Source organism: Nycticebus coucang, chromosome 8, assembly GCF_027406575.1.
Source record: "Nycticebus coucang isolate mNycCou1 chromosome 8, mNycCou1.pri, whole genome shotgun sequence".
Lineage (NCBI taxonomy): Eukaryota > Metazoa > Chordata > Mammalia > Primates > Lorisidae > Nycticebus > Nycticebus coucang.
Window position 1 is genome coordinate 53,353,793 of NC_069787.1, and position 19,431 is coordinate 53,373,223.

The 19,431-nt window shown below is 41.7% G+C and overlaps 1 protein-coding gene across 7 annotated transcripts in view; it reads left to right on the forward strand.

The window, feature by feature from the left end:
- Positions 1–19,431, forward strand: part of ERC2 (ELKS/RAB6-interacting/CAST family member 2) — a 1,052,138-nt gene that overhangs the window by 597,730 nt on the left and 434,977 nt on the right. For all 7 annotated transcript variants that reach the window (XR_008381889.1, XM_053600429.1, XM_053600428.1 and 4 more), the window contains one exon: positions 8,112–8,247. Coding sequence is in view for 6 of the 7 variants with exons in the window: in XM_053600429.1 (XP_053456404.1) it covers positions 8,112–8,247 (136 nt within the window). In the remaining variant the exon portion in view is untranslated. The remainder of the gene's footprint in view (positions 1–8,111; positions 8,248–19,431) is intronic.

Sequence of the window (19,431 nt, forward strand, 5' to 3'; positions counted from 1 at the left end):
CTGGGACCTGAAGGATAAAGGGCAGTTATGAGAGGAATGGTGGCTGTGGAGAGGAGCCCCAGACAGAATAGTCTGTGCCTATGCCCTTGGAAATGAAGGAGATGGTGTGGTCTAAGGGCTAAAAGACTGGATTCTGGATTCTGGGCCTCAAGGTGAGGACAGGACAGAATGACGCTGTCTGGCAAAGACTTCACATCTGGTTTTTGCTCTTTAGGACACAGGAAGCTGTTGGAGGATTGTAGATCAAGAAGGGCATGATCTGACTTGATTTGAAAGACTTTCTCTTGCTGCTGAGTGGATGATGGATTTAAAAGGAAGCAGGAGTAGAACCAGGGAGAGCAGGGAGGAGAGGAGAGCGCTGTGGCCCAGGCAGGGAGTGGTCATGGCTTGAGCCGTCATGGCAGCAGGATGGTGGAGAAGAGGGACCTGCCGCTCTCGGTCGCCTTGTCTGCACTGCTGCACCACTCCACTGTTGGCTCTGGGAAGGGCATCGAGGCACCAGAGGATATATGGAACCACAAGGTACTAGAGCAGGACAGCGGCGGGGCAGGCTCAGATGGCACAGGAACCCTGATTTGGGCCTTTCTGGAAGTGAGTTTGCTACCAACTTTGACCATGTGGGCTGAGAAGCCTGAGCATGTATATGGTCTGTAGTAAGAGGGATGTGGAGTGTGATGACACATTTCATGCTCGGCAATGAGAAAAATAACCATCCCAGGGTCACCAATCTCAGACCTGTATGACCACCCTGAGCTCTCTGGGTCACCAGACCTAGACGGGGAGGCCCAGTGATAAGGATTTTATTTGGTGAATAGTACATCAGAGCTAGGTTTGTTAGTTAATCAACTGTGTATGGTCTGCTTGCTAGGAAGACCATCTTATTATTAGATGCCCATGGATTGAATGTTGAATCCTGAGGAGGTCAAGAAACAGGCTTTGACTTTTCCCTTTGAGTTTTCTCATACCCGTGCTGCCAAGGTCATTTGGAAGGGAAAGGGGGCGTTAGCAGTCACCCCAGCTTTCTCTGCTTCCCTTTCCTAGACTTTTCCTGTATAGGTTCTTACTGTCTTGTAGCTTCAGCTCTCAGTTTCTGGGTTCATGTAGTCAATATTTGGGGGAAAGTGTTCTTCAGGGTCAGAATGAGGAGAACATTTGAAAGAAGTCAGCCCTTCAGAAGCTCCCCTCAGAGTGAAATATCCACAAGGAAAGTCAACTCTTCTGTTGCTAATTGTGACCTTGTGTGATGCTACCCAGGATTGCTGGCAAGGTCTTCCTGGCTTGGGTAGGAAGGTCAAAGTTGAAGGTAGGGGGAGTGGGTATGTGCTTGGGAGGAAGGTTTGGGGGAGGGCAATCAGGTTGACATTTATAAAGCACTCACTGTGTGCTAGGGACTGTTTTAAGAGGATTAGGTTTGTTAAATCATTTAATGTCCCTCTCCCCATAAAATAACTTGGACAGGGTCACACAGACTTGGTAAAGATGCTGTGGCAATGAGAAGGTAGCCGATCTAGCCAATAAGTCTTGGTCCTGAGCATCTTTCTGTATTGCCCTCTACCCCCTTGGTCTCAAAATGATTGAGTCCTTTTGCTAGGCTGAACAAGGAATTGCCTGATAGGAGGGTTTTGCTAGCGGGGCCTGATGCTGTGAGGTGTACACGGTATTGTACTAGACTAAAACATTCTTTGCCTCCGGGAAGTTTCACTTCTCAAGTTTTCAAATCTGAACAGTCCTTCTCTTTAACACTTTCAGTCCTTAGCTATGTCATTAGGTTCTGGATATATCCTGCTGGCCTGCTAAGTGATAAATGATGTCTTTTTAAAGGTGCATTGTCATTATGTGCTTTGAGCAAAGGTGGCCTTGTCTCTGGTTTCTTGGGTAGCCCCAAGCACGACAGAGCAGGCAGAAGACAGGATGGCAGTTGCCTCCTGGGAGCAAGTACTGTTAGCAGGGAGAGCAGGAGGAATAAAAAGAGGAGGGAAGTGAAGTGTGAAAGCTTGGGGAGTGGGCATGGGCACCCCACGGAAGGGTTTGCACAAAGACATAAGCAGCAGGCCACCATCAAAGCTCGTGGCCAAACAGCTGAGCTGCTCTTGAGAGGCTGGCACAGATGCACAGTGCTAGTGATCTGGTTCATTCTGGAGCGAAGTCCTCTTGTGGCGGCTTGCCTCTGAGCTCTTTGCTGGAAGAGGAATTGGGTTCAAGTAGCCACAACAGGCTAGATCCTTTCTCTTCCAGGAAGGGATATCATGCTCTTGACATTGAACATACTTATTATATTGACTATAAATATTTTTTAGAATATTTTTGGTAGGTTGTTGAAATTTATAGCTTTGTTGAAGTACTGAATGGTATTTACCAGCTTCAAAAAAATGGAATCATCTCAGTGGTTAAAAGTAAAACTTTTATTATCAGGAATTCAGCGTGCAATATGTATTCTCAGCTTCCATTTTGTGTGTGTGTGTGTGTGTGGCTGATCTACTTGGGCAGTCGTCTCAGGATCCCAGCTGACCTCCCCATGCTTGTCATGACCTTCCTGCAATGCTTCCATTAGGATGACCTTCTAGCAAAGTAACTCACCTTAATAGTAAGGAAAGCACAAGCCAAAGCTGAATGTGAGACAAGAAACATATTTAACAATGCATTCCCAAGTCCACTGTTTGAGTATTTGGAAGACCTGCTGTTCTGGTGTGGGAAAGGAGTCCCTGCCTCTGTGTGTACAACACTGCTCAAGACATCATTACATTCTTATTGTGAGCCGACAGTTAGACAGAGAGTGAACATGCTTGTGGTCTGTTCTAAGCATTTTACCAGTGCTAACTCTGGCTCATCAACCCTTCACTGTAACCCTATGACTTAAATTCTGTTATTCTCCCATTTTACATGTGAAGAAGCTGAGGCACAGAGAGAGAGATTGAGAGACTTTCCCCTGGCCATGCAGTTAGAAACGGCAGACTTTTGGCAGGAGCCCAGGCAGTCTGGCTGCAAAGTTTATGCTGGGAGCCACTGTGCCGCAGCTGCTCCTGGAAGATGCGTATGGCCCAGAAACAGGTTTGCGCAGGATCGCGCTGTCTCATAACTGCACACGCGCAGTTAAACATGCACCTGCTTGTTTATCCGAGATATGCGAAAGCATGTGCCCACAAAAAGTCTGACCCGAGAATGTTCATTGCAGCTTTATTCTTAACAGCTAAAAAGCAAATGAAATAGCCCAAATATCCATTAACAAGTGAATAACTAATCAAACCACAGTATATTCATATAATGGAATACTTCCCAGCAATAAGAAGGGACGAATTGATATACGCAACAATATGCATGAATCCTAACCTCTGAATGCTGAATGAGCAAAATCAGACACAAAAGGATATATATCGTGTGATATATGAAGTTCAAGAACAGGCAAAACAAAACCTTGTAGATAAAGTTTGAATGGCAGTTAGTTTAGGCAGAGGAAGGGACATGAGGCTAGGCAATGGCGATATATTGGTAATGTTCTATATTTTGATTGGTCAAAAATCATTGATTTAAGCCCTTATGTATGCATTTTCTGCATGTATGCATTTTCTGTACTTATTCATACCCTATCTACACAGGCACAAAAGGCTACAGTAACCATTGAAGTTTCCCTTCTTCTCTAAGCCCAATCTTTTCTTTATTGGTAACCATTGTTTATAGACTTGTGTGGGGTTTCCTGCAGTTTCCATTTATATGCATGTGTGTTTATATTCATCCAAATGGGCTTTCGTATTTTGAAATAAGACCAGGCGATACGTATTATTCATATTATCCTGCTACCTGCCTTTTTCAAGTAACAATGTATCTTGGAGATATTTTTCATGTCCCTACTTCATTTCCCCTTAATCTTTTTACCTGGCCAGATTCCATATTATGAATGTACTTCATTTCTTCAGTCAGTTTCCTTCTGATGGACAGTCAGGCAGTTTTCAAATTTTCACTTCCACTGTTGTAATTAAAATGCTTGGGCGGTGCCTGTGGCTCAGTGAGTAGGGCACCGGCCCCGTAGGCCGAGGGTGGCAGGTTCAAACCCAGCCCCGGCCAAACTGCAACAACAACAACAAAAAAAAAATAGCCGGGTGTTGTGGCGGGCACCTGTAGTCCCAGCTACTCGGGAGGCTGAGGCAAGAGAATTGCCTAAGCCCAGGAGTTGGAGGTTGCTGTGAGCCGTGTGACGCCACGGCACTCTACCGAGGGCAATAAAGAGAAACTCTGTCTCTACAAAAAAAAAAAAAATGCTTGTACATACGTATTGTGGATGTGTGCAAACATTTTTGTAGGCTCCTTTCCTAGGAGAAGAACTTGCTCACTTGGGTGGATACCGCCAAATTAATTTCCAAAAATGCTTTTGTCAATGACACTTCTTGTGGCCACATATCAGAGGTCTGTCTCCCTGCATCCTCTCAATAATGAGTAGTATCAATCTTTTATTAAAGTTTTTGAGAGTAGATGATTAAAACAATAGCATTTTAGTTTTCTCTCTCTCTCTATTTTATAAATGTACACATGCCCTTCAGAAGGAAGCATGCATCTCTTGTCCTGTCCTCCCGTCTGTGTTTCCAAGGCTGACATACTATCACTACATAGTAAGTTAGAGGACGCATCCTAATTTGAATTTGACAGACTATTCTAATGAAAATATTACGATTCTGTTCTCTCTGACACTCATCTTTAATACGGTTGCCATTATTGACCTTGACATTTGCTGAGAATTTCTAATTTCATCTACGTCCCTTAATGATGGCTGAATTTTGAAAAAGGACATGACTTGCTTTCTGAAACTGTTTTAAACTGGTCAATTTAAGTTGAACATTGAAAAGTAACCTTACTATTGTATTTTCCAAATAACTTTTCCCTTGTCATTGTTCATGTATTTTAAAAATCTGCATCTTGGATATATTTAATACCATTTTCTTGGAGAAAGAATTCACTCCAAAGAAACTTCTTTCTTGAGCATGTGGATCAGGTCAGTCTCTGGCAGAGCCTTGAAACTGTGCAAGTTGCTGAGCAGGTGGAAGTTTGGAAAAGAGTGATACTTTCTTTTGGGGCAGGATAGCAAGAAGATGGTGCAATCTGGAACCCCAGGGGCCCTATCATCTGGGTTTTGGAGGCAGTTGGCGGCTATGCTGACTCGTTCGGTCCTGACTTCTGCAGATGGGAGAAGATGCAGAGACTGAAAGGTCACTTACAGATTTCATTGTTGGAAATGCTTTACTAGCAAAAATCACTGTGGTCATTTTTTCACTGGGCATCTGTGAGGGCATTTTTCCTTATCCAAGGTATCTAGTACTTTTAAATTCCGTGACTTCTCTCTCTGCCTCCCTCATCAATTGCCATTTTACTCAGTGCTTCAGATTAGCCTAATCTTCCCTGAGGGATACCTGAGAGGGCTTATCTTGTAGCTCAGGCACTGCCCACTCATCCCCATCCCACTTTGCCTCTTTCCTACCTCTGCAGAACATTTCTTGTTTTCCTTTTTGACTGTCAGTAAAAGTCAAGACTTCCAGAGTCTACTGTGATGACTTTTGACTTTTCCTTTTTCTTTCAAGTACATTTTTTATTAGAAGAAAGGCTTTGACTGCTAGAAACATCTTTGAAAACCACGGCGGTACTACAGGGAGTGCGCACACTTCATCTATACTATTTATGTTTTCATGTACAAGGACAACGAGGTGGGTCTCATCACCTTGCTCTGAGCTGATGTGATTGACCCAAATTCTAAGCAGTGCCATTCACAGCCCACTCCTATGTTTCAACCACCAGTGTCTTACAGAGGGGAGTGTTTGAAGGAAGGGATGGAGAATGCTGGAGATAGACTTCCATCACAGTGTCAGAATTTCAGTTGCCCGTTTTTCTTAGCCACTCATGCTTAACTGGGTTTGGAGACATGGACTTGGAATTTATTTTTTCTTTTGGATTGAGAAAAACATTGCGATATCCTTGAAAGTAAGGTCTATATGTTTAGACTGTTCTGAGAACTTTGTGGGAGTTCTTTCAGTATGCAAATGATGTTTATAAGGATAATCTATTTTATTTATCACTGGTACTTGGTGGTGATGGGGGGGAAGGTTCAGCAGTTGGCCTTACTTAATGGTATGCTTTCAAGTCATAAAAAGTATTTCTTTATAAAAGTGTCCTCTAATTAAACAATCACACTAATCATACTGACCTTTCCATCACATCCTGTTACTGGCACTGGCCTCTTTTCCCAAGGAATTGAAAAACGTGCTTGCCCCAGGTTAGTACAAACTTCGGAAATTCTATATACTCATTCAATTAGAAAGCAAGAGGTTGTTTTTAACATCTTTACGCTAATCAAAAGATAATTTTCTCAAAGGTGATTAGCATGTAGGCTTGACCTGGTGGCTTCCTATGTGTATATTTCGGTAGCTGGTAAAAATGGGGACTTGCCAGATAAAACTCATGCAATCTGAATAATGATCAGGAAATAGTTATTCTGTTTTACCTATATCCTACTGATAAGGGCCACCAAGTATGTTTAAGTCACTGCTTCAGTTGGTATTGTAAGTATTCATAAGAAGCCAAAATGTTCAGAATTTTTTTTTGTTGTTGTTTTTTAGAGGTAGTATATCATTATTTATCCAGGCTTGACTTGAACTCCTGGGCTCAAGTGATCCTCCTGGTTCAGCCTCCTGAGTAGCTGGGACAACAGGCGTGGAATATTTTTATTAGCAGGATTCCTAATTTCATTTGACTAAATAAACAAGCCTCTTAAACATTATTGGCCTGGTGTGGGAGAGAGTGGGGGAGTACCTGATTGTATGAGGACTCGAAATGAGACTTTCTGTGGGGAGTGTCTTTCATTTGATTTTTATTGTTTCAATTTGACACGTGTGCTGTATATCATCTAGTTCTTATCTTGTTTATATTTTCGGAAGAGCAGTGATTCTCAATATGCCTGTTTTGGGTGCCAGGGCTCAGTAACGGCCGATGTAGCAATGCTGAGGAGAGGGGGGTGAAGGGATTACAAGGGACCCCACATGATTCTGTCCCTCTGCCGTCCTCCTTTGGTCACTGGCCCTGGCCCTCGGCGCTGCCCTCCCACCTCCTCCCATGTTGGATTAGATTTATAACAGCTGCCGTGGACATGGCTGCCTAAATCTGTGGAATGTTTTGCTAAACGCTGCTGGTAAAGTAGTCCACATTCAGCTTGTAACTCCTGGTTTTCTTTTTTCTTAACCCGTTCTTTATCCTTAGTCTTTTACCCGCTTGATCACTTTATGATTTTGCACTTTGACATTCTATAGATTCATTAAGAACTTTTACTGCAAGCCCCAGAGCTTTGTTTAACATTATGATTAGCCAAACTGTTATTCTGTTTGAGCTAAGTGATGACAACGTATTTGATTGGAGCCTTGTCATTGTTGTTTTAAAATCAAAGTAATGGATTATGATCTCAGAATAAGAACATGATCCAAAAGAATAATAATAATTAGAACAGCAACCACTTAGAAGAAAATAAAGACTCCACCACCAACCACAGGCCCTGCATGCCTAGGCCCCACCCACCTGTGCAGTCCCATCGTCTCCTCCACTCCGTCCCCCACCCTGGGCTAGCCTCCCTGCAGCTATCCAGTTCCTTCTTTCCACCTCAGGGGTGACAGTATTATCTCCTCTCCTTGGGGAGCTCCTCTACTGGTGTTTCTCTTGGTTGGCTTCTTCTATTCTCAACCACAGTCTCGCCATCTTGGGAAGGCCCTCCTTGGCGACATCTCCTTCCACCCCCCATCTGTCCATCTGTGCACATCGCCATCTCTCCTGGCATGTTGTTTGTTTGCTGCAGCGTTAGTAAACCCAAGTTGAGTCTCCTCGGTGCTTGTCTGTCTTGCTCCCAGGACTCTAAGCTCCATGAGGGTAAAGACTAAACCTGTCTCATCTATCACTGCAGCCCTGGTCCACCTGGCATTAAGTGGATGTTCAGACATATTTGTAGTTGAATGAATGGAATATTCTGGGGTTTCAGCTGTTTCCTGAGCTCATCCAGATATTCTCTGCTTAGTACTTCCAGAGTCTACTGTGATGAGATATGGTCTTCCAGTGGTTGAATGTAACCAAGTTGTGCTGACTTTTCTCAGGCATATGAAGGATCAGAATAAGAAGGTGGCCAACCTTAAGCACAATCAACAGTTGGAAAAGAAGAAGAATGCTCAGTTATTGGAAGAAGTCCGCAGGCGGGAAGATAGCATGGCTGACAACTCACAGCATCTGCAGGTGAGCCCAGGCTTTTCCTTAATCTATAAATATTTGGAGATCGACTGTCTCAGAAATGTAGCCATTGGTGCAGGAAAAATGTGCAAAAATGGTGGACTTGCCTGAGTCTAGTGCTAATTATATACTCCCAGGGAATGCCATAGGTCTTTCTGAGTGTGGAGTGTCATTTTCAAAATGATGCCTGAGGAAAGTTGATTACAGTGGAGCCTCGAAATGCTGCACAGACTCCCTGGGCTCCTGAATCTCATTTTCAAAGGTAAGGGCTGCATTGATGGAGTTGGCAAGAAGTTTAAGACATAGAAATGTCTTCTTTTTTAATTTATACATAGCTTGTTTGGGGGTTGGTAGAACAGGAATGTGTGTGTATTATCACAGAAGGTATTTGGAAAAGGGTGCATCTCAGACGGTTTACAAAACTGGTTTTGTTTTATTTGAGACTCTGAGGCTCTGAGACAGATCATTATTCTGTCTTTATGAATAGAGCTATCTCTCCACTGATATCTCTATCTACCAACTGACTAAAAACGCCAGTTTTTCCTCATTAACTATCCTTATTTTTGGTCAAGGAGCTCTCCCCATGTGTTCAATAAAGCATTCATGCTAAAAAAAGAGCATTTGCTTTCAAGTTCCTTTATTTATTCCAGTGTGCCTTTGGACAGAGCAGTTCAAGTTGGCTGGAGTTCATGTGAAATTTTGCTTATTAATTAGTGTCTTTCTCCAGTTATATATTAGGTTTCCTCCTTGGAGATAGAAGAAGTTAGATAATTCCAATCTGTACTCATACTTCATCTTTTTAATTGGCCAAAGAGAAATAAATAGTTATTCCAGACTAGGAAATATAAGAAAATACTTTGTGTAGAACGTGTCACAAGGGAGTGAGTAGCTGATATGAGTTTTTTTGTTTTTTTTTTTCTCTGTGTTCTGGACCTGCCTTCTGGTACCACTCAAGCCCTCTCTACATTGATGCTTGACTTAGAGTGTTGACTGAGTAGCACAATCCTAGGGTCAGGTTCTATATGAAGTTTTGGTCCCACCTTAGCATGGATTCGTAACTTATTTGAGTCCACATCTTCCTCAGTGCTGTTGGCAAATCACCTCCCAGAGTTCTGGGTGTGAACTTTTCCCGTTCATCACAGATGTTATATTGAAGCCTAAAGACTGAGATAATAAGAAGTAAAATTCGCGTAACAATTTACTGTCTTGCCAGACACATGTTCTCATTTATTTCTTACAACAATGTTGGTAGTTTTACCTGTGGTAAAACTAGGGCCTCAGAAAAGTTGTGAAGTGACACCCTCATAGAGGGTGGAAATAGACCTGACTCCAGCTCTTCCTACCATGAAGAAACTCATGAGGAATAGTAACAGGGGTAGGGCTCGTTTATTGAATGTTTCACTGTGCTGGGTACTGTCAAATGTATTTTTCTTTGTTGTGGAGATGGAGTCTTATTACATTGCCCAGGCTGATCTGAAACTCCTGGGCTCAAGCAATCCTCCTGCCTCAGTCTCCAGAGTAGCTGGGACTACAGGCATGTACCATCACACCCAGCTAATGCTACATACTTTACAGCAGCTGTTATTTTGTTTATCTCTTAGTCAGGTTAGTGAGGACATTTAAGTGCAAAGGACAGCAACACAACTTAATTGAAATAAGAACAAAGAAATCAGTTAGCTAAATTTACTGGAGAGGCATGGGGTGGAGTTTTGACCTGACTGGATTCAGATATTCCAGCAGTGGCGGCCTGGGGAATCTACTGCCACCCTTCTGCAGGATCATTTTGCTCTTTGTTGCCTTGATTCTCAGGAAGCCTATCCATGAGGGAAGGCCACCAGCAACCAGACTATGTCCTAAGAGTACAGTCACCCCAGCGAGTGGAGAATGGCTCTTATTTAGTAGTTCTAGCAAAAGTTCAAGGATAAATGTACAAATCGGCCAGGCTAGAGTTAGGTTATATGGTTATCTGGAACGTAGAAGAAAGAAGCTGGCCTTACACAAATCCAGTGGGCTATGAGAGAGGACAGGTAACTTTCCACAAGAATGAAATGAGTTCTGTTACTGGCAGGGGTTCTGGGCAAATAAAACTCTAGAGATCCACTACAACCCTCATATGGGGTCTATTAACTAATGTTATCCCATTTAATAGATGAGCTAAAGGAGGCCCTGAGAAATGGAATAGCTTGCCCAGTGGTGACAGAGCCAGGACTTAAACCTAGATACGAATATTTTTATTAATTAATTTATTTATTTTATTGTTTGGGATTCATTGAGAGTGAAGAAGGTTACACTGATTTATTTGTTAGGTAAAGTCCCTCTTAAAATTGTGTTCCATCCCAAGAGATGAGCCATACACCATGACCTGGCATCCTCCACCCTCCTCCCCTCTCCCCACTTTCTTATTCCTCCATGCCCCTCTTGTATTAGTTCATCTATTGCTTTCATATTAGAATTGAGTACATTGGATTCTTGATTCTCCGTTCTTGTGATGCTTTACTAAGAAGAATGTATTCCAATTTAATCCAGGTTAATACAAAAGATATAAAGTCCCCATCTTTTTTAGTGGCTGAAGAGTATTCCATGGTGTACATATACTATAGCTTATTAATCCATTCCTGGGTTGATGGGCATTTGGCTGTTTCCACATTTTGGTGATTGTAAATTGAGCTGCGATAAACAGTCTAGTGCAGGTGTCCTTAAGGTAAAAGGATATTTTTTCCTTCTGGGTAGATGCCCAGTAATGGGATTGCAATATCAAATGGGAGTGGAAAAGTGTTCCCTTCTCTCCACATCCATGCCAGCATCTGCAGTTTTGAGACTTTGTGATGTGGGCCATTCTCACTGGGGTTAGGTGATATCTCAGGGTAGTTTTGATTTGCATTCTGATGATTAGGGATGATGAGCATTTTTTCATGTTGTTAGCCATCTGTCTTCCTTAGATAAGCTTCTATTAATGTCTTTTGCCCAGTGATATATAGGATTGTTGGCTCATTTTTTTGTTGATTAATTTGAGATGTTGAGAGTTCTGAAGAATCAGGAAGGGAAGAAAACTGTGGGTGGCAGAGGGTCTTTGTAGATCGGGCAGAGACGTGGCAGTAGTGAAGGCTCTCCAGGCAAAAGAACTGCCAGAAAAACTAGAGAGGTTGGAAAGAGCCAGGTATAGCCAGGGTACAAAACATAAGCACCAATTGATAATAGTAGCATTTTTCAGTGAGACAAGTGTTGTCATCTTTAAGCGACTCTAGAGCTTGAATCCCTGGGTTTTATTCCAAGCTTCAAAATTCACTGAATGTCTATAGAAAGGTTACTTAACCTCTTTGAGCCTCAGTTTTCTCATCTGTAAAAGAGGAATAGTAATTGCATCTACTCCAGAGTTGTTATGAGGGTTAAAGAGTCAACTCATTCAAAGAATTGGAATTGTTCTTCACATGGACCATGCTCAAAATAAGTGTTAGTGATTAACTATTGTTATAATAACAAAGGAAAGGTAAAAGAAACATTTTAAAAAGAGTTGTCTATTATATGCACAGATATTTATATGGTTCTACTCTGATATACATTGAACATTAAAGTTTTTGCCTTTGTATAGTAACTTCTTTTCTAAGGACACAACTAGTTATGGAAATTAATGTCTTGTTTTGGCCCATGACCTTTTGTGTAGCAATATTTTCATGAGGGCCTTGATAACTACCTCGCAGGCCTATTCATAAAAGATAGCATGGTCTGGAATTGCTTAGTTGCATTCTTGACCACCCCAAATAAAGGACAGCATTTGAAATGCAATAAAAGGTAATCACGATTAATTTTGATGAAAATGTCTCTGGTTAAGGTTAATAGAGAATGAAACTCCCACTTTCCTGGATTGTTAAGCAGATGTGCGCAGATGTATATAGTATTTACTGCCTTCTGAAAACGGAGCTTTCTGGAAGCGCTTGATTTTTTAATATTGCTGTTGTTTTAAACATGTCCTGGTAGTCTGTTAAACTCTACAAGTGTCAGTCAGTTAGGGCTTGTTTTAGTTGGTTGGTTGGCAGTTGTGGGTTTGACACCTGCTAAATTTGATTTATTCTACACAAGTGTTTGGCAATGATTAGATATCCTGGCTTCATGATTTTAATCAACCAGTTAGCTATTACTTCCAGAGAAAGATCAGATGGAGTATTGCCTGCAACAGTAATAGCTGTTGGATCAGCCTTCAAAGGAGAACTTGAAGAGATTCAACTAATTGGTATGAAAATCAGAGGTGAAGTTGAATGCAGATAGAGTAGCCATTGTTCAAACAAGGATGACAAGGGCCATAGGTAAAACCTGGGCCACCTCCGTCAAACCTAGATACATAGTCATGGTATAAAACATTTCACAAATCTGAACTTCCTGAGTTTGTAGTTTCCTGACAGCAATTGCAAACTCAAATGTTTTCAGGGTCTAGACCAGTGGTTCTCAACCTTCCTAATGCTGCAGCCCTTTAATACAATTCCTGTGGGTCGTGACCCACAGGTAGAGAACTGCTGGTCTAGACTATTAATTAAGAAACAAGTTTGTATGTAAGAAAAATGATGATGTCTGTTTCTTTTTGCTTTTTATTTTTATTTTTGGTACAGATATATTAGTTAGCAATTGCCATAGTAATGCTGTGTAACAACAAATAACCCCCAAACTCAGCTCATCTTGCACTGACACTGTGATGTCTACCCTCTTTCATTGTCCAAAGCAAAGCACCTGGCTGAGGTCAGAAATGTACACTTTACGCATGAAGAGAACATTGTCAAGGGGCAGATAGAAGGAGAGGTGAGGAATTGAGGCCAGTCACTCAATTCCTCAAAAGAGACAAGGCTTGGGAAATATTTTTCTATTATAACAAAAATAACAGCATAAGCATAATGAAAAATTTTGGCTGTGGTTCATTGAGAGTGGGGGTGGGAGCTGAAGGGAACTCAGGAAGGAGGCCCTGCCTCATCTAAGGGAATAGGGACCACTTAAGATTCCATTGAACATTGCTATAAAGGTGGCCTTAGGGTTATGGGGCCCAGTGATTGTCTAAGTCATAAAATTTGAATTTTTGTGTGAAATCTATGAGTTTTAGAAAGTTGGTTCAATTTTCTAAACACTCTATGGATCTCACATGAATTGACCATTAGTTTGTACCCTCTGTTGCAAAGCCTGGCACTCCTACTCTTTGTTACAGTATAAACAAAGTGAATAAGAATGCACCCTATTTTACTCAAATTGACCCATCAAAAGGAGGTGGCAGTCTAATATTTGTCCTGAGTCCTTTTTTGGTGTAAAAATATCTTGAATTGTTGCTTCTCAGAGGAAATTACCTACTCTCTATAGGAATAGGGAGTGTTTTTGATTTAACTTCTTAAATAATTTTTTTTTTTAACATTGGCAAGGGGAACAGGAAGGGAAGAATATAGAATTAAGGAGATGAAACTGACCAGTGTTTAAATACTGGTCAGGGCCTTCTAGCTCAGGGCCTTGATAGAGTAAGGCAGAGACTCTTTCTTATCCTTACCCTTTTTCATCTGTCAATGGGAATTATAATTTCCACCTCCCTGAGTGGATAAGTAATATAAGGTTTGTGAAAGAGCCTAGCATGGTACCTGCCCTATGTAGACTTCAGTTCCTAGAGTTTTCTCCTAGAGAGACTGATAATGAGCTTTTAATCATAGAAGACAGTGCCCTTTGGGACTATCGCCCGACATATCCTTTGCAACTATTTTACGCTGATGAGTAATACAGACATAGAACACACACCAGCAAATCCAAGTTTCCAGTAAAGCGTTAAAAAACATTGTGGGCAATCAGGAGGAAAATGAAAACATTTTTCAAGCTAATGTTGAGTTGAGTGTGAAAGGTGCATGTGAAAGAGGGTGATTTTCTTGTTACTTCTGTAGAGCTTTTCCCCAGGACACAGATTATGGAGCATGATATTTATGTCTGGCCTTGGGGCTTTGGGCTTCTGTGTGTCCCGTCAGAGCCCACATGGAGATTTCCAACAAGGTGTGTTTCCGGAGATTCACACTAATCTTCATTAGCAGAATGGGATGCATTTTTTGTTCAACCTCTAGCTATTTCTTGCTGAGTAAATATACCAATTTGAAACCCCAGTAGACATCTTTGTAGATTTTGGCTGCATTTTTCCATGTAGTTTATCGAGTTAATGAGCTAACATTCTAAGAAATGCACAAGCCAATATTTTACACTCCTTTTCTGTTGTATGTCTGCAGAATTCTCTTCAATTTATTGCCTGAAAACGAAAGTCTGTTCTTGTGTGCTTCCGTTTCCAAATTATAGGTTCCCAGGGAACTGTAAAGTTTCTTCTCTGCCCGTGGTTAAACCCAAGCGCGATCAGTTTAAAAAGCAAATGAATGTTCCCATTTATTCTTGTCCTTTTAATAGAGTTTTTTTAAAAAAGAAGCTAGAAAGACAATTTTATTTTTCAATTTGTGCAACCCTGTCCATCCATATCTTTTTCCCCAGGGACTTCCTTTACTTCGCTCCTCCACTTAGATTTGGAATCACCTAACAGGGGAAGTGTAACAAACAACATAAACCTCAAAAATGCATAGCTTTCAGCAAAACATATAGTTCATTATGAAGATCCCAACAAGGTTGGCTATGTTGTTTCTTTGCAGAGGGATGAATATATCTTAAGCAGCAATTTTTAGGCCTCATATCTGTATGTTCAACTCTCCAAGTCACTGAGTTAAGTTCAGTTCTTTTTCAATTCCCTGAGCTTAAAATTGTTACTCTAACTGTGATCTATGTTCGTGTGTTATGGTACACTTACCTAAGTACTGCCATTAGAAGAAACCTGACCAGCAGAGTTAAGAGATTTATCATTGTCAAAACACGTTTACTTAGTTCCTAGTTTTTCATGCCTGTTTGGTAGGTATGGCGTAGAGTGATTTAGGGAGGCTCTATTTAGCCATCATTTTCAACATATGGAAAGATGAGAAAGGTCTACTACAGGTTTAAAAGAAAATCCACATTTGTTCAAAATTTCATTAGGTTTTAACATTATGATTTTTTTTTTAAAACACAGTGAGGTGTTTTCTTTCTTTCTTTTTTTTTTTTTTGTAGAGACAGAGTTTCATTTTATTGCCCTTGGTAGAGTGCCGTGGCGTCACACAGCTCACAGCAACCTGCAACTCCTGGGCTTAGGCGATTCTCCTGCCTCAGCCTCCCGAGTAGCTGAGACTACAGGTGCCCGCCACAGTGCCCGGCTATTTTTTTGTTGCAGTTTGGCCGGGGCTGGGTTTGAACCCACCACCCTCGGTATATGGGGCCGGCGCCCTGCTCACTGAGCCACAGGCGCCGCCCCGAGGTGTTTTATTTCTTTGTAGTTTTCTACCCTGAAGGGTTAGAGATTGGGAAGTTACATTAAATTATGAATAAATCCCATCACATGATTGATATGTGGACTGAGCCTCATCCACCTCTTCCAGGCTGTGTTCGTGGTGTCAGACGAAGAGAGATAGTCAAGTGTTTGTTAGTCTGCATAGGACAGTCAACACTGGCAAGCAGGGCTGAGGGTCAGCACAGAAGCGCTTTCTTTCCTCAGGGATTTATTTTGACATTTGTTTTTCTTTTACATGGTGATCCCCATGAGCCAAAAATGACTTTTGTTGTAGCAGGTCCCTATAGGCAATCTTGGAAAATCTTATTTGACAATCAATTTTTGGTAGCTTTGAGTTGAAGTTGTTACTCTTTGTAGTAACTGATAGACTGTCAGGGGTGGCAGGCATCCTGTGTGATGTATTTGGGAACTACCTATTTGTTAGAAATATTCCAAAAAGCCAAGTGAAATTGTGTAAATAAAACTGTTGTATGTGGAGTTTTTCTCCTTTCCTCCCAATAAAGTATGACTTGTTTTTCCAAATGTGCAGTAACTTGCATATTTCCTCTGAGAAATGTCTTCTGCTTTTTCCTGTGGATTTGTGACATAATCCTCCACTTCATCCAGCCCCTCTGTACAAACACGATATATTTCTATAGAAAAGAGAGGTTTACCCTTAATCAAGTGTTGCCTAATCTACCTACTAAATTACCCCCGGGAGACAGAGTGGGGTTCATTACTCTTTTCTGAAGGGTTTTCAGGTTTCACTCCATTAGTGGCTCTTCGACAGTCTTCGGCAAAGTGAATGTTTATTTGCCAAAGGCTGAAGATCCTGCAGAATGAAATGCAACATATTTGGCAAATGAAATCATTGTTATTATGGGGGTTGTGTCTGAAATGACAAGGCTTGGAAGGGTGGCTGGAAGAAGGAATCTTGCTAGAATAATATAGTTATCTCTTTTTTTTGAGGGGAGTTAGTAAGGAAGATTAGACTATTTTTTAGATGTTATCCTCTTTTGTGCCTTTCGATCCCTGAAATATAAATCCGTAAGGGAAAGGCAGTGTCCATCCTCCTTGTGCTCCACTGAAAAATAGAAACAGACACAGATTCTCTCCTAAAGGACAGGGTATGCTCAGCTTTCGGGGGGGAGGAGGAGGGCTGGATTTGAAGAGTCAGTCTTGCCTCTGTTTATCCCGAACTCCAACTTCTAGGCTTATTTTGAGATGAGGCTGGAGCTGTAAACTGAAGACGCCATTCTTATATGTTTATTTAAGCCCCTGCTGATGGCTCGGAGCCCATAGCTCAGTGGTTAGGGCCCTGGCCACATACACTGGGGCTGGTAGATTTGAACCCAGCCTGGGCCTCCTAAACAACAGTAACAACAACAACAACAACAACAAAATAGCCACGCATTATGGCAGGCACCTGTAGTCCCAGCTACTTGGGAGGCTGAAGCCCCAGAGTTTGAGGTTGCTGTGAGCTATAATGCACTCTACCCAGTGTGACAGAGTGAGACTCTGTCTCAAAAAATACCCTGCTGATGATCAGTTTTGTCAATAATAAGACAGCAGCCCACCTAAACCAAAGCCCTGGGTGCCTTATAAAGTGCTTTCACAGGGAGATCTGCAGGCTGCACTCCTGTTGACCTTGATAGACAAGTTTGTCTATCATCAACTTGTAGATGGGGAAACTGAGACTCAGACAGCTGTTTAGTACCTCATCTGCAATCATGGGTCTCCTGAAAGGCCAGGTTTTGAGGAGGGACCACAGCTTCATAGTTCTTCCAGTGAACAACAGACTAAGGCCCCACTGTTGTACACCAAAAAAAATACTTCCTCAGAAGGCAAAAGATTCTGAACCATAAATCATGCTTTTAAAGCCACTGAGAAATGGGGCCTTTGAGGCTTGCGCGTGGGAGCATCTACGTATTTTTCAATCCACAGTATGTCTAGTACAATTATCAAAGTGGATACAATGAAGGTGTTACTGAAGAACCCACACTTTGAAGGCAAGGGAACTGAAGGAAGAAAACAAATTTGGACAGCACATCTTATTACTTTTTTTAAGGTGAATTTACATAATAATTCATACACACGAGACACATGTAATCCCTAGGTGGCAATCGTGTTCAACAGGCATCAAAAGAGCCAGTCCAGTTAAACCAGCTCTCCCCCGGTCAGGGTAATTACTTTAGGTTTACCCAGCAATATCACTTCCAAGGGTTAGTCAGGGGGGCACCTGCAAATCACAGTGTGTGTCACCCTGACATCAATAACCTCTTTCTAATAGATGCTGGTATTTCAGCACTTTGCTGCCCAAGGCAGAGACTTGAGCATGGTTAATTTTTTAAAATGCTGACTTTGACTTATGGCTTGTCCAAAACATTGCTAAGCCTTGTATTCAAGCAGTCCAAGTTAAGGAAATGACAATCAATGACATAGGCAATGATTTAGATGGAAATCTTGCAAAAGGAAAATACAACTATAAAATCTGTTCCTATTCACTTAATAGTCTCTCCTGTAATACACTTTTGGGAAGTTGGTAACTTGAATTTATGACACTTTTAATTTCTTCTCTGCTATTACAATTTCCCTCTGCATCTTATTTATGTTGCCTGGAAAAAAACCCTGTGAAGTTAAGCCATTGTAAGTTTTTCTTACTAGAAAGGAACTTAGACTATATTTAATATAAGCTCCTTGTTTTGCTGAGGGGCGCAGGGCCCAGCAGAGGCAAATGGCCTGTCCGTGATGCTGGAGGGAATTACTGGCAGAGGGAAGACCAGATGCTAGGCCTTCTAAATCCTTGTCCAGGCCCATCTGTGCAGCCCTGTGGTTCCACGAGGTATGTCTGCCTTCAGTAGAATCTGACTGGTTAAAATCCTCAAGCTCAAAGGTCAGGCCTGTGTCCTTCAGCATTGGATAACAGATTGAGCATCAAATTACTCCTCAAAATAAACTAAGATTTTTGCATTTCCCCTCAAAATAAATTAAGGATGTTTCATCATCTCCTATGTCTCTCTCACATATTCCAAACTAGAGTAACTAAAGAAGAAATGGTAAATTGGCGGTGGAGAAAATTGTTGTGAGAATAGACTAAAGAATGTAAGACTCTTTTTTTTTTTTTTTTTGGACAGGATCTAATTTAAATTTTATTTTATTGTTTTCTTATTGTTTCAGGTTAATTGAGGTACAAAAATTAGGTTACATTGTTCACATTTGTTAAGTAAAGCCCCTCTTATAATTGTATCCCACCCCCAAGAGGTGTGCCCTACATCCTAACATTGTGCCCATTAAGTTGGAGTGCACCCATCCCTACTGCCTCTCCTCTCCCCCCTCCCTCATTCCTCCATCCACCCCTACCAGGATTCTTCAGATGATAAATAAAAATTGGTTTAAGTTATTTGTGTCTTTGCCACTTTTCTTCATTCATAAAGGGATGTCACCCATAAAGAAATTCAGGAAGTCTCTTGTTATGGAAAACAAGGGTGGAATGCTCAGAAAAGTCGACCCAAAGAGTGATGGCTGCCACTTGTATTGAGTAATGAAGTAGAACAAAGACAATTTCTTGGTTGAGTTCCCTGGGAAATGGAGACTCTAAGATTAACAAGTAGGAATTTTCTTGGAGATGTTCTCAGGAAGGGAAAGAAGCAGGGTCGGGCACAGGGAAAAGTCAAACTGTAATGTTTTTGTAGCAAAGGCCTCCGCAGTCCCCACCAGTTGCTCTAGAGCTAGGATAGCCATTTGGAGAGAGTTGGCTCTGATTGAGGTGAGAGGGCTGGACCTTGTGCCCCTTCATCAACCAGTGAGTGGAGGTGGACAACCCCTGGGGAAGGGTGTAATCTTGGATA